The sequence below is a fragment of the Gadus morhua genome, chromosome 12, assembly GCF_902167405.1.
Source record: "Gadus morhua chromosome 12, gadMor3.0, whole genome shotgun sequence".
NCBI classification, from domain to species: Eukaryota; Metazoa; Chordata; class Actinopteri; order Gadiformes; family Gadidae; genus Gadus; species Gadus morhua.
In genome coordinates this window covers 17848188-17861311 of record NC_044059.1, presented here as the reverse complement: position 1 = coordinate 17861311, position 13124 = coordinate 17848188, and the positions used below count along the sequence as shown (strand labels likewise).

Below are 13124 nucleotides of genomic sequence, written 5' to 3'. Positions count from 1 at the left end.
GTGTGTGTGTGTGTGTGTGTGTGTGTGTGTGTGTGTGTGTGTGTGTGTGTGTGTGTGTGTGTGTGTGTGTGTGTGTGTGTGTGCGTGCGTGCGTGCGTGTGTGTGTGTGTGCGTGTGTGGCACACCAAACTTTTTTTGAAAAGGGCTAATGTATTATTGTAGTAATGCAAGTGACACCAATGTGGATTGAACTTTGAGCAATATTAAAAGACACATTAATACAATAATCAGTTTTATTTTGTCAGTATACAGACAGCAATGATTAAAGAGTATCAAAATATTGCCACCCATTGCAAGGTTTGTGTACAGTAAAAAAAAATCTAAAATATACACATAACTTAATTTTTTTGTTCTTGCGTAATTATTAAATTTACATTAATATTGCCCTTTCTTATTCATTCTAAAGGATACATTTGTTATTTTGTCAAGAAAAGTCATGCGTCAGCTTTAACACACACAGGATTATATTTTATGGCCCTTTTTTTAGAAGCTCAACAGAACATCCTGGGAAATCAATTGCAAGAGATGTGAGCCAGATACTGTAGATTGTAATATTTTAACATTGTTGCACTTTTAGGTAACTTGGCCTTCTTTCAACAAAACCTAAAAAAAGTTAAACATGTATCTTGTAGGGGGTTATACTTTACATGTTATGGACTAGCTTGATTCAATTTAATATTTGTATTATTATTAATAACAAGGTGTGATCCACAATGGATTCACAGAGCCGGGGCCCAGCTCTGTGGATCTTGTCTGTCCGAATTTGTTTTATTTGTAAGTGCTGTGATATTTGTAGGCCTGGATCGGATCCCAAGACTTAATATTACTTCACACACTCATTAGCTGTGTGGAAGCTCTAGTTTTTTAATGTTTCCATGTACCGTGTCTATTTGTGCTTCAGAATGGGCAAAGAATAAATTAAACTGCTTAACTTTTTCATGTTTGAGTCCAAGTTTTAATTTGTGTATTCAAATGATATACAAATAATATTAAGTGTGGCCTACACCCAGATAACAGCATGGTATGAGGCTGCTTAGGATTTGATGAATGCTGTCTTTTAAGATGTACTACAATCGTAAAACAACAAATGAGACCAAAATAAATGCAGTTCAAAGAAAAAACAAGGGAAAGTACAGATTGATCAATAAGGTCGATTCAGTTTAGTTTAGTTCTTTCTCTCATCTCATTGGTCCCAATGAACTCACAGTAGGGGGTAGAGGGCGTAGCTCGCGATACCACAGGTGTTGCTCCCATCTCGGGCCATTCTCATGAAGCCGCCCTCGCCCCAGCTGGACCCCCAACTAAGATAACATACATTTACATGAGGATAATCGAATGAGTGCCCTGCCATACAGAGATGCGTATCTGAAGTTGTGCGTCATAAACACAGCAAGCCTTCTGCTGGTTCCTACCTGTTCTTAATGATCCAATAGTCTTGGCCTCCATCCGAGCCAAAGCCCACAAGCAGGACCGCATGGCTTAGGTTGTTTGAGTTACAGGCCGGCTCCTCATATATTCCTGTTGACGTGACGTTTTAAAGCTGAATTACCTAGGATTTGTCTACGGTTAAAATAGCATAGAGGTATCCTGTGCTTTGCTAGGAAGTGTGGATTAAACAAACAATAGCCACCTCTAACAGGTAGTACATTGCTTTTGTGTGTTTTATTTTCTTCGAATCTGCATTGAAACCTATATTGACCCAGTATCGCTCTTTACTGCAAAAGTGTCCATAACTGTGTGGATGGAGTAACGCTTGGCTTATTATAAACAGGAATGCCATCTAATTTGTAGTGTTACACAACATTTAAACCTACCAGAGCTGTAAAACATGAAGCTGGAATGATCAGCATCTATAGCCACCGTGATTGGTCCAATGGTCGACACGGCGTCGGCCAGGGCCTGCTCATCTCCCTTGGGTATGAACCTGTAGTCTCTGACATGAGCAACTGAAAGGCCACTTTCATAGAAACAAGGCTGGGTGTCCTATAAAGAAGGGAATTCTGCACGGTTGACTTTTGATTTCATAAACTATCAACCTTTATTTATAATGCGCTTTTCATGCAAAACTTCCTCCTTCATAAAAACTGTTGTAATAAGCACAAATTGAAGTACTACAGAGGGACCCTTACCACGGATGTGTAAGGATACGTGTCTGTAGACTGCAGCCCATTGCTGATCACATAGTCATAGGCGTTGGCCATCCAGGCACCTCCGCAGCCATAGGTACCGTACGGCCTGGAGCAGTCCACCAGGTTCTGCTCACTCAGGGACACCAGCTGACCTGTATGCTTATACACCTGGGCCTCAATGGCTCCGGTCGTGCTGAACGCCCAGCAGGAACCACAGTAGCCCTTGGAAAAAAACACACAAATACATATTGTTAGGGTGCTCTAGATATTTTTTTTTTTACCAAAAACACGAATAAGTTAATTACCTGATCCTTTACTTCGGTGACGTAGCCCATAGCCCGGTAGTCGATGCCCACTACCCCCAACCTAAGGGCATTTTGACGTAGCTTTCGTGGCGACGTAGTCTTTCCTCTCTTGGCAAAGTGGGGGTTTATCATGGCCCCCTGCAGCACGTGGTATTCGTGTTTCGTCTGCAAGACACACTCACGTGGTCAGCAACAGAAAGGTTAAATGATTTTAACCTTGTATTTTGGCCAAGGATCCTTTGGCCAAAACGCCAAAGGATCCGCATTATTGAAATCACTATTGATCCTCATTGAATGAAGATATGTCTTGGTAATTGGATGGTTTAACATCAGGTTTTAATTGAAAACGATCAACACATTAAATAGCATAAAGCCTATTTAGTATGTAAATCAAAGCCTTACCAGATCTCCATATTTATTCATAGACATAGAGAATGGCTTAGCCCCCATGAAATACTCCTGATTATTCTCTTCAATCAGCCTGGAGTTATACTCCCAAATCACTCTCCTCTCAATGTCGTCCTGCTACATAGTGGAGACAAGATCAAACCAAAGGCAGAGATCAGGATTTGAAAAGGTTTATGTCCCTAGTCTCAAATCTTAGCCTTAAGTCATATTCATATTCACACAGATGCTCTTCACTTGAGCTCTACTGACATGCAACATTAAAAGACTTCAAATGTTTGTTGATACCGTAGGACAAATTTAATCGATTATGTTATAATAATAATAATAATAATATGGGAATTGGAATTATCATATGGGCTTTGTAATGATAATAATGTAGATGAATAATTATAATTATAATAATAGTAGCCTACTAATAAAACGATCTGAACAACAATGTTTTTATGCCTGTACAAAAAAAAATAGATATAGATATAAATAAGTAAAACATACATTTTCGTCATAGGAGATTGCGTGGATCATCTTCCATATGTTCCAGTCCGATAGCACCGCCTGCTCTTCAGACTCTGAAGCCACCCGGGCCGGTACGCACAGGAGCAGCAGGACGAGGAGTAGGCCTACACAGATCCACCGGTCTGTTGGACCCCAAGCGTCTCATCCATTATTTTTTAGACTGTACTTTTGTTCTGCAGCAGGCACCATCCGTTTAACATGAGGTAGCTTACATTAGTCTGTTTCTACAGTGTTATCAAACTATTTTATCAAATTGTTGCATACCTTTTTTAATAAAAAGTTGTTTATTTTAAGAACAATTAAGTTGGGTACTTACCAGCAGGGCTGCAAGGCGGTGTTGACCCCATGCTGTGAAAGATACTGTCTCAAGTGATTCGGGCATTGACCTGACTTTTATAGCTTTTATGTGTCGCTGCATCTTCTTCTCTATACTTTCTGAGAGTCTCCAAGTCAACCACAGGGCCTGAAAGAGGCATTAGTCAACAAAAATCGAAATGCCTTTTCTTAGGACTGCTCCTCCCTCGTAATGCCTCTATTATTACCAAGCGGGGGGTTGTAACTATTACATCGCCATTCGCCAATCTCTCAATCATCAACTTATTATTAGAAGGAGAGCACCTGTCGTGACCTCACTCATTGCATCCAGACCCTGTGATCCTAAGTCGCCTCAACAGCGCCCATTAGCGTCTAACGCCGTTTATTTCGTGCAGCACTGCAGCGGGATGGGATAAACACAGCGGGCAGACAAACTGTAGTGTGTTGTTATTATCTCCAACGAGGTTCCGTCGCCAACACCCAAACACGGTGCGGCAGGAATAGGCGAGAGAGAGAGAGAGAGAGAAGGATGAGAGAGAGAGAGAGAGAGAGAGAGAGAGAGAGAGAGAGAGAGAGAGCGAGAGAGAGAGCGAGAGAGAGAGCGAGAGAGAGAGAGAGAGTCATCATCTCGAGGATAGTCTCCGCTTAACTTCATCTTTTTTAATGAATGCCAACGCGAGAAGAAACATGACTCACGATTGAGGTGTGCATCATGTCTTTCAAGGTAAATCACCATTTACCCCTCACTTGCAAACAACCGTTTTGGGCATGGCGTTAAAAAAAGAATATCACTCTTTTGGATAAGACTGTTACAATATATTATAGGCTAATGTGTCTTCTGTATTGTGCCAACTGTCTAAGGATTTTCGACAGCTTGTGGTAGCCTAGCTCCTTAGGGATATGTAGCATATGTGTTAGGTGGCTTCTGCTAGCCTTTGCTATTTGCCTTCATTGAGTTAGTATAATAAGTAGACTATACTGGTAGGGTTCATACTGAGATGGTTTCTGTGTGTAATTATTTGAGCAGGTATGCTGCAGAGCTTTCAAACTTGTCTGATGCTAAGCATGGGTTTTCACATGTGTGTTCACTCCAATCAAAATCCACACAAATGTATTGTGTGTTTTTGTTTGTTTGTGTGTATGCTAGTGTTTGGTGCGTATGTGAGCGTGTGTGAGCGTGTGTGTGTGTGTGTGTGTGTGTGTGTGTGTGTGTGTGTGTGTGTGTGTGTGTGTGTGTGTGTGTGTGTGTGTGTGTGTGGTTTGCATGTGTACGGTGAGAGGGGAGGGGGGCATTGATGTATCGATGTGATCCTGATCGGGGTGATCCTGGTTAAATTATTATTCTGAAATGATGGCTCGCTCTGAGGTTTAGCAGGGACACATTTTTGGGCCACCTGAATGGCCCTTAAAACTGTAATCCTATTCAGCCTGGTGAGTATCATACCTGTTACTTATGTCTCTCAGAAGGAAACGCCCCTGGCTAACGCTGTGTTTTGGGCGGCCAGGAAGGGGAACTTGGCCCTCCTTCAGCTGCTTCTCAACAGTGGGCGTGTGGATGCAGACTGCAGAGATTATGTATGTCTAAGGACATCTGCACACCTGTACACATGCACACGCACACAAGCATGCATAACCACTATCATCTAATTTTTCGATGTTTTTGTACAATCAGCATTTGATGTCCCCTTTATTGTGGTAAATATTGAGCTGTGAGGCATCGAGTCATCATCATATTCTGCCGGGCCCAGCCTGGTAGAGTTGCTGCTTGACTGTCTCCCATTTCCCACCTGATTTCAGTTTGGAACCACAGCTCTGATGGTGGCTTCCTATAGTGGCCATTTTGAGTGTGTCAAAGAGCTCATCATGCAAGGAGCGGACATCAACTATCAGAGAGAGGTATGCTGTCACAGCAATGTGGGTATAAGGATTCTTTTTTTTTTGTTAATTTGGTTTTACATGGATTTTTCAAGTGTATATTGTATTCCATTATATGTTTTCTATACTTTGTGTTATTCGTCAGATTGTCGGCTTTGATTGTTTATTACGTGCTTTGATTGTTCTCAGCTTCGTTATTGTAATTTTCTCTGGATAGAATCAGACGGCTATGTAATGTCAATGCATGCTATCCATAACCCCAGTACGAATATGAAATATCTTGATAGTGAGTTCAATAGTGAGAGCTCATGGTCTCTGTATCTTCAGACTGGCTCCACCGCGCTGTTCTTCGCCTGCCAGCAGGGCCACAATGACATTGTTCAGCTACTTTTTGAATTCGGTGCATCCACTGAATTACAGACGCAGGTATGCAGTGACAAACACACACACACACACACACACACACACACACACACACACACACACACACACACACACACACACACACACACACACACACACACACACACACACACACATTCATTCATTCATTCATACACACAAGAAAGTTAAATGCTGTTTCATTGTCTCTGCAAGGTAATGTGCTGATATATCTAAATATATTCCACCTTGGACACAGTATCGTGAGGGCATTCAATCACTTCTATTTATGCTGGTTTTGTGAGAGCACACAGAGAAGGACTCCACCAAGTGGCCGGAGGTTGTTATCGTTTTTCAGACCTGTTTGACCTGTTTGATGACTTCTTTGTTCAGGACGGCGGCACTGCTCTGACGGTTGCCTCCCAGTATGGCCACCCCAAGGTGGTGGACACCCTCCTGAAGAACGGGGCCAATGTGAACGACCAGCTGCTTGTGAGAGACTTCTTTCATCTACATCCACCTATTCTTGCAAAGATCCTTTTTATAATTTGTAAGGATGGAAATAGAACTGAAAGGGTTTATTTTAGTGCTGTCAGTTAAAAGCGTTATTAACGGCGTTAACGCAAACCAATTTTAACGGCATTCATTTTTTTATCGCGCGATTTTTTTTTTTTTTTTCAAAACAAAGAAGCAGTAACCTGAGTGCTATGTTCAAGGCAGTATGTTTGTATGTTCATCGTTTAATTGCACTATAGGCTTTTTTTTTTGTATCGTTTTGATCAGTATATGCCAATGTTGTTATCAATAAAAAAACATTTGCACAAGGCAAGCCGATGAACTTCTCCATGTTGATAAGCGCATTAAAATGAGAAAAATTAATGGGACAAAGAAATCAAGGGATATTTAGCATAGATTTTTTTTTTGCAATTAATCGCGAGTTAACTATGGCATTAATGCGATTAATCGCGATTACATATTTGAATCGCTTGACAGCACTAGTTTATTTAATTATTATATACCTTTTTTAATGATAAAATTGCTACATTGGTTGTATCCATACCCCAAACCTCCAACAAAAATTGCTTAAGGTCGAACTATGTTAGTAGAAACAATTTATAATTCATAACATAATTCTGAAATATAGGACAAATTGTCTATCAACATTTTTTGGTCAATGACCATTGAAGGTCATTGAAAAGTGTGTATAAGAACATAACAATATGTTATTTTCATCTCCAAATCAAGAACCTGGGTTCTAACCCCTCCAAAATGTTACACTCAAATACAACACTATCCTTTTCACCCCCATGGTTATTGGTATAGATGTTGATGTTGATTATTGATTGATAACCCCAATCGTTGCTACAGGATGGGGCCACCTCTCTATTCCTGGCAGCCCAAGAGGATCATGTGACCGTGGTACGTCAGCTCCTGTCGTCCGGAGCCAAAGTCAACAACCCAAGGGAGGTATGTTCCTAGTTCAACCATACTGCAGTGTAAGTAGCCTACTACATTGGTCCGCGTACATCTCTACCACCTGCACTCCTATACCTTATTCCTGGCCATATTTGGAAATGGGAAACAATGAAAACCAATTGAAAAGCATTCTAAATGTTACCTGAGTGGGAAAATTGAATGCAGAAATAAAATATTGCTTTGAGTCATTGTTTCCAAAGAAAATATAAGGTTTTCCCCACCCTACTAACCAAGAAGGCCACAAGGTGAAAATACTCTACTGGCCCATCACATAAACTATTTCCTATGTTTAATACTGACGTTTCAGATTTTTCATCTGATGTTTTATTTTCATTTTAAGTTCCATATGATATAAGGTGGATCAGGTACAACAGAAGGGTTTCAAAGATCAGGTCTTACTGAGCAGCGCAATAAGAAAAAGATAATGTGACGTCCCCTCTTCTTACCGTTTCCTGGCAGGATGGAACCGGCCCCCTGTGGATGGCAGCCCAGATGGGACACAGCGAGGTGGTGAAGGTCCTGCTGTTGCGCGGTGCAGATCGGGACGCTGACAGAAAGGTACGTCGCTCTCCGGAAGTTGTCTGTTATTCTGAGTTGTTCCCGACAGCAGACCAACTTGCTGCATTGATTTATTTTTAGTGTTTTTGTCAGGAGGCCAAAGTAACACTCCACTTGTTGAGCCCAGCAAGACGATTAGGTTGTCAATATCATCCTATTGTCATATGAGACGAGATCACTTCTGGCACTTTGGTTCATGATATTGTTGCTGAAGCTGAATCCTACAAGATCAATTATGAGACTATTGTGAGAATAATGCCAGGGTTGGCAGAGAAACACATTTGATGGTTAGATACGGTGAAGTAACGGCTACATTTCTGCAGGAGAAAACTAAAAAAATATTAACACAATTTTGTACTTTTTACTTTTTAAGGATGGGTCAACTGCATTATTCAAAGCTGCCTATAAAGGACATAACGATGTTATTCAGGAACTTCTCAAGTTTTCTCCTTCACTTGGTCTTCTCAAGGTAAAAATAAATTACTATTTTTTTACATTAGGTAGATTATATTGTTTTGTGTTTTTAGCCTCAAAACGTATTATATTTTTAAGGAGAGGCCTTTATCTAGATATCTTCTGCTTACAGAATGGTTCGACAGTCCTTCATGCAGCTGTGATTGGTGGAAATCATAAGACCGTCCGGATTCTGCTTGAGGCCAATGCAGACCCCATGCTGCCCAATAAGGTGAGCAGATCAAAGTAGAGGTAATCAATAACTGATCCATAGACACATTATTCCATCTTATTATTATTATTGATTAGTTCATTAATAATAAAATAGGGCTGCAAAAAACGATGCATAGCCAAAATCAGTAACGACAATATAGTGAATGTTTGATCTAATAATAAAATGATCAGTTTATTAAAATGTTCTTTATATTTCTACTTCCCTTCACAGAACAATGAGCTGCCTGCAGATCTTACAAAGAGTGATCGCATCCTTAATACTTTACATCCAAAAACTGTCAGTGGGGAAATTTTATGACGATCTTTGACAACTGTGAATAACCCTTAGAGTCAAGAACCATGTGCAAAAAACATCTACGTATGAAAACAAAGAGGTGCTTTTAATCAAGACATCTAAAGCTGATATAATGGAGACTGATAAGCCTATTAATATGCACCGAAAGTATTTATTTTCGATTTTTGAAGTTGCTTCTCTCTATATGTTGTACTGTTTTTTGTGCTATAGGTGATGAAGCATTAAGACATATTTAGCAGATTTTTATTTGCCCTTTGTAATGAATGCAATAAAGTGTACATTTGTTAAGAGGGTCATTGACATTACCATTGATTATTTCAAGGTGAAGTAGTGACACATCCAGGACAACGCCCAGACATGAGCACGCCCACTGTTGACAATGGATAGACGACGGACAAAATAACAATGTCACGTGTGATTCACGGAAGTTCAGATCAATGCTAATGCGGAAGAGAAAACAACTTATCGGCTTTGTTTTTTTTTATGCCGTCTGCTGTCTAACCAAACTGTCAGAAAGGACCGACAGTGGTACAAATAATAATACGTAGGTGATTTAAAATAATAAACGTCAAGTTAAACTAGTTACCTACATTTTGAACGACGCGGTAACACCCATGGCTGGCTCATCGCTGCAGGTGAGTGAAAACTTAGATGAGTATAGAAGTCAACTTTAGGTTACGTAAGACGAGGGCCACCACCAAACGAACTATTTAATTAATATAAATGGTGATATATGAGAACCAGTCATGGTACTTTGATGATCATGAAACCAATGTTTTATTATTCGGCCATTTTAACACACGTCAATAGTACAATAAACAGAACTTTGGGGTTGTTGATTTTGTCATATCTTTCTTCTCCATTTATTTGCAGAAAGCTATAGATCTTGCATCCAAGGCATCAGAGGAGGACAAAGCCAAAAACTATGAGGAAGCCCTTCGATTGTATGAGCATTCAGTGCAATACTTCCTCCATGTTGTCAAGTGTGAGTAACTAATTTATAATCCGATATAATTGAAGTCTGAATACCGTAACGTCATGTTTATTACCTGTGGAAATGCATCATTATTATATTTTGGTTTTATTTTGTCTTCTCAATTTAGACGATGCGCACGGTGACAAAGCAAAGATTAGCATCAGGAACAAGTGTAAGGAGTATCTTGACCGAGCTGAGCAGCTGAAGGAATACCTTAGTAAGAAAGAGAAGGCTCCCCCATCCAAGCCAGTCAAAGAGTCCCAGTCTGATGACAAAGGGTGAGAGAGCCAAAAGGATTGCTTAATCCATAGCAGGAGCAATAGCCGCTAATGACTATTTATTTAATGATGCAAACGCAACCATTTTCTCAGTGACATTCATAATTTAGATGTATTTTTAACTTGTTGGCTGTAAATAAAAAATTAAGAAGAAACCATCCTAGAAGTTTTTTTTGTTCTCTTAGGAGCGAGAGTGATGGTGGGGGTGACGATCAGGAGAAGAAAAAGTTCCAGAATCAGCTGTCAGGTGACCATTCAACTAAATTAATTAACATATCTAATCTCACATGTGAAATAGTGCAGTCATGCTGTCTTTCATCATTTGGACTAAAAGCATGAAGTACCACTACGTGTGTTTTGAGGCTGTCCTAATCTTCCAGGTGCCATCGTCATGGAGAAGCCGAACATCAAGTGGGATGATGTTGCAGGGCTCGAGGGTGCCAAGGAAGCTCTGAAGGAAGCTGTCATACTGCCCATTAAATTTCCCCATCTCTTCACAGGTACGAAAAAGTAACACAACTGTTACAATACTGAATTAATGTGTAGTGAATTTGATATAGTGGCTATATGCTTCAATATTGATATTTGAAAAATCTTAACTTGCAAACTATGTTTTTTTGTTATCGATTGTAACTTTCAAATACAAAAATGGTACTCTGCACTGAAACCATACAAACAACTTTAATTTTCTTAGGTTATGACCGTATTCGCTGGCTTCCTTTTTTATTTTAATTTCTTGATCTTCTGTCCAGGAAAGAGAACTCCCTGGAGAGGGATCCTATTGTTTGGGCCTCCAGGTACGGGTAAGTCTTACCTAGCCAAGGCTGTGGCCACTGAGGCCAACAACTCCACCTTCTTCTCCATCTCCTCCTCCGACCTGGTGTCAAAGTGGCTGGGAGAGAGTGAAAAGTGAGGGCCAAATTGCCAAACACACAATAAATACAAAACCACAAAAAAAGAACACTAAACTACTCTTTTTTTTGTCTGAAATTCTGTCCTCGTTCTTCCCATTAGGTTGGTGAAGAATCTGTTTTCCTTGGCAAGAGAACACAAGCCATCCATCATTTTCATCGACGAGATCGACTCTCTGTGTGGCTCGAGGAGTGAGAACGAGAGTGAGGCGGCGCGCCGGATCAAGACTGAGTTCCTGGTGCAGATGCAGGGTTAGTAGGAAGGAGCTCTCAGGTGCATGTCAACGTCTGACCTCAAAGTTTGATCTAGTGCGAAACATCGAAACGCTGTTCTCTATGATTGCAGGTGTTGGAAATGATAATGATGGAGTCCTGGTTCTGGGAGCCACTAATATACCGTGGACACTTGACTCTGCCATAAGGAGAAGGTAGGGTCATTACATAATTCAATTCTCATGCTACCTTAAAAAACATATTTTATCCTTAAGGCGAAAAAAAGTAACTCTGAGTGTGTGTTCCAGGTCCAGTGTGATTTAATGTGGGTCATTTGAATTGCGGCATGATTGTAGGTTTGAGAAGCGTATTTACATCCCTCTGCCTGAGGAGCACGCCCGTACCTTCATGTTCAAGCTGCATCTGGGCGCCACCCCAACCAACCTGACTGAAGCAGACTTCGTGCAGCTGGGCCAAAAGACGCAAGGCTACTCCGGGGCCGACGTCAGCATCATCGTCCGGGATGCCCTCATGCAGCCCGTCCGCAAGGTTCAGATGGCAACTCACTTCAAAAAGGTACATTTGCCTTTGAGCCAAAGAATAGCCAACCAGTAGCCTGGGTATACCCATGCTGCCTTGTGCGCAATTTCATTTTGCGCTGCTAGGCAGCCTGGATTCCATGTATCCGATTTTCGCCTGAGATAGGGAACCAATCACAGAACGGGGAGGGATGGCAGGACGATGACGTATAGCGACACACCCATAGTCTTCTTCCTCCTCAAATTTCTGTCGCTCTACATACCTCATCTGGTATAATTTATACGATTGGCTGTGAGCTACGTACAGACTCATATGATAGACATTCGTAGCACCGAAAAAACGGCTCTGGACAATCGTAAACCACGCCTCAAATACGAGAAAATTATTGTTTTTTTTTAACAATCATGCCTTGGTAGCATGCATTTGTTACCGTTATCTCTCAAACTTCTTTCCCACACTCAGGTGCGAGGGTCCTCCTGGAACAACCCAGACACAGTCGTTGAAGATCTTCTGACCCCATGCTCCCCTGGTGATCGTGACGCTATTACCATGACCTGGATGGAAGTTCCTGGAGAGAAACTTCTGGAGCCCGTAGTTTGCATGGTATGAATTGATGCTGCTCTTTGTCTGATTGTCTTGGTTTGATTTGATGGAGATGAAGGGTACGTTGACCAGGAAATGTCAAGTCTCCTTGTCATGTTTATGTTCTCAATAATAATCTCAAATATGTTCTCTATGACTGTTCTCTGATTTTCCCATAACATTAGAACGCATTTTAATTGTTTGTGTGCTTTCCGACGGGTCATATTGTGCATAGGATGACATGCTTCGGTCACTGGCCAGCACCAAACCAACAGTGAACGACCAGGATTTGGAGAAGCTGACCAAGTTTACAGAAGACTTTGGTCAAGAAGGCTAACAACGCTCACACTGGACTCTCGCCAAATCTTTCCTCTGAATATATATTTTTTGTATATCCACTAGAGCTGTCTATCCTCCATGTTTGTGATGCAATTATGTAACTCATCACCATTAGTAACTTTACTTTAATTTACTTTTACATGGGATTCAACCATGTTTTTTTTTTTACTAATGAAGAATGTTTTAATGCCTTTAGATAAACACTCAATTTTGCCTTTGCTTACAAGCATTTAACTCTTCTTCAGTGGCTGGAGAATTATATTGCACAGGGGTGGGGAATACATCAAATCCATGTTTTTACTCTTGTTCAGTTCAGCTTGGGACACATTCATGTTTTTCAGTA

General features: G+C 40.8%; 3 protein-coding genes across 4 annotated transcripts; 2 read left to right on the top strand and 1 right to left on the bottom strand.

Annotated features, from left to right (window-relative positions):
• Positions 1 to 288: 288 nt before the first annotated feature.
• Positions 289 to 3979, bottom strand: cts12 (cathepsin 12). The gene is made up of 8 exons (XM_030373131.1): positions 3672 to 3979; positions 3335 to 3477; positions 2837 to 2959; positions 2435 to 2599; positions 2130 to 2351; positions 1815 to 1983; positions 1413 to 1518; positions 289 to 1301 (listed from the first exon to the last, which is right to left on the bottom strand). Exons 1-8 carry the CDS (start codon positions 3700 to 3702, stop codon positions 1202 to 1204), a joined length of 1059 nt encoding a protein of 352 aa, XP_030228991.1. The 5' UTR covers positions 3703 to 3979; the 3' UTR covers positions 289 to 1201.
• Positions 3980 to 4098: 119 nt separating this feature from the next.
• Positions 4099 to 9242, top strand: ankrd29 (ankyrin repeat domain 29). Of its 2 annotated transcripts, none has more exons than XM_030373134.1 (10): positions 4099 to 4394; positions 5135 to 5245; positions 5468 to 5584; positions 5873 to 5971; positions 6320 to 6418; positions 7295 to 7393; positions 7862 to 7960; positions 8334 to 8429; positions 8547 to 8645; positions 8859 to 9242. In XM_030373134.1, the coding sequence occupies exons 1-10, from the start codon at positions 4383 to 4385 to the stop codon at positions 8943 to 8945; spliced, it is 918 nt and encodes a 305-aa protein (XP_030228994.1). In that variant the 5' UTR covers positions 4099 to 4382; the 3' UTR covers positions 8946 to 9242. The 2 variants fall into 2 exon arrangements, with proteins under 2 accessions (XP_030228994.1, XP_030228995.1); XM_030373135.1 differs by having other exon boundaries at positions 4104 to 4394; positions 5468 to 5566.
• A 105-nt stretch (positions 9243 to 9347) lies between these two features.
• Positions 9348 to 13000, top strand: LOC115556024 (vacuolar protein sorting-associated protein 4B). Its single transcript, XM_030373130.1, has 11 exons — positions 9348 to 9577; positions 9816 to 9927; positions 10046 to 10196; positions 10382 to 10443; positions 10577 to 10696; positions 10949 to 11105; positions 11211 to 11359; positions 11454 to 11535; positions 11677 to 11896; positions 12323 to 12463; positions 12678 to 13000. The coding sequence occupies exons 1-11, from the start codon at positions 9557 to 9559 to the stop codon at positions 12777 to 12779; spliced, it is 1317 nt and encodes a 438-aa protein (XP_030228990.1). The 5' UTR covers positions 9348 to 9556; the 3' UTR covers positions 12780 to 13000.
• The last annotated feature ends 124 nt before the right edge of the window (positions 13001 to 13124 follow it).

Bases quoted from the DNA above. Each gene is read 5' to 3' on its own strand.
- cts12 (XM_030373131.1), bottom strand. From the start codon at position 3,702: ATGGGGTCAACACCGCCTTGCAGCCCTGCTG. The intron at 2,960-3,334 runs GTATGTTTTACT...TCCACTATGTAG, and splicing joins CAATCTCCTATGACGAAAAT to CAGGACGACATTGAGAGGAG. The intron at 2,600-2,836 runs GTAAGGCTTTGA...TGTGTCTTGCAG, and splicing joins TGAATAAATATGGAGATCTG to ACGAAACACGAATACCACGT.
- LOC115556024 (XM_030373130.1), top strand. From the start codon at position 9,557: ATGGCTGGCTCATCGCTGCAG. The intron at 10,697-10,948 runs GTACGAAAAAGT...TCTTCTGTCCAG, and splicing joins ATTTCCCCATCTCTTCACAG to GAAAGAGAACTCCCTGGAGA. The intron at 11,360-11,453 runs GTTAGTAGGAAG...CTATGATTGCAG, and splicing joins GTTCCTGGTGCAGATGCAGG to GTGTTGGAAATGATAATGAT.
- ankrd29 (XM_030373134.1), top strand. The intron at 7,961-8,333 runs GTACGTCGCTCT...TTACTTTTTAAG, and splicing joins ATCGGGACGCTGACAGAAAG to GATGGGTCAACTGCATTATT. The intron at 8,646-8,858 runs GTGAGCAGATCA...TTCCCTTCACAG, and splicing joins ACCCCATGCTGCCCAATAAG to AACAATGAGCTGCCTGCAGA.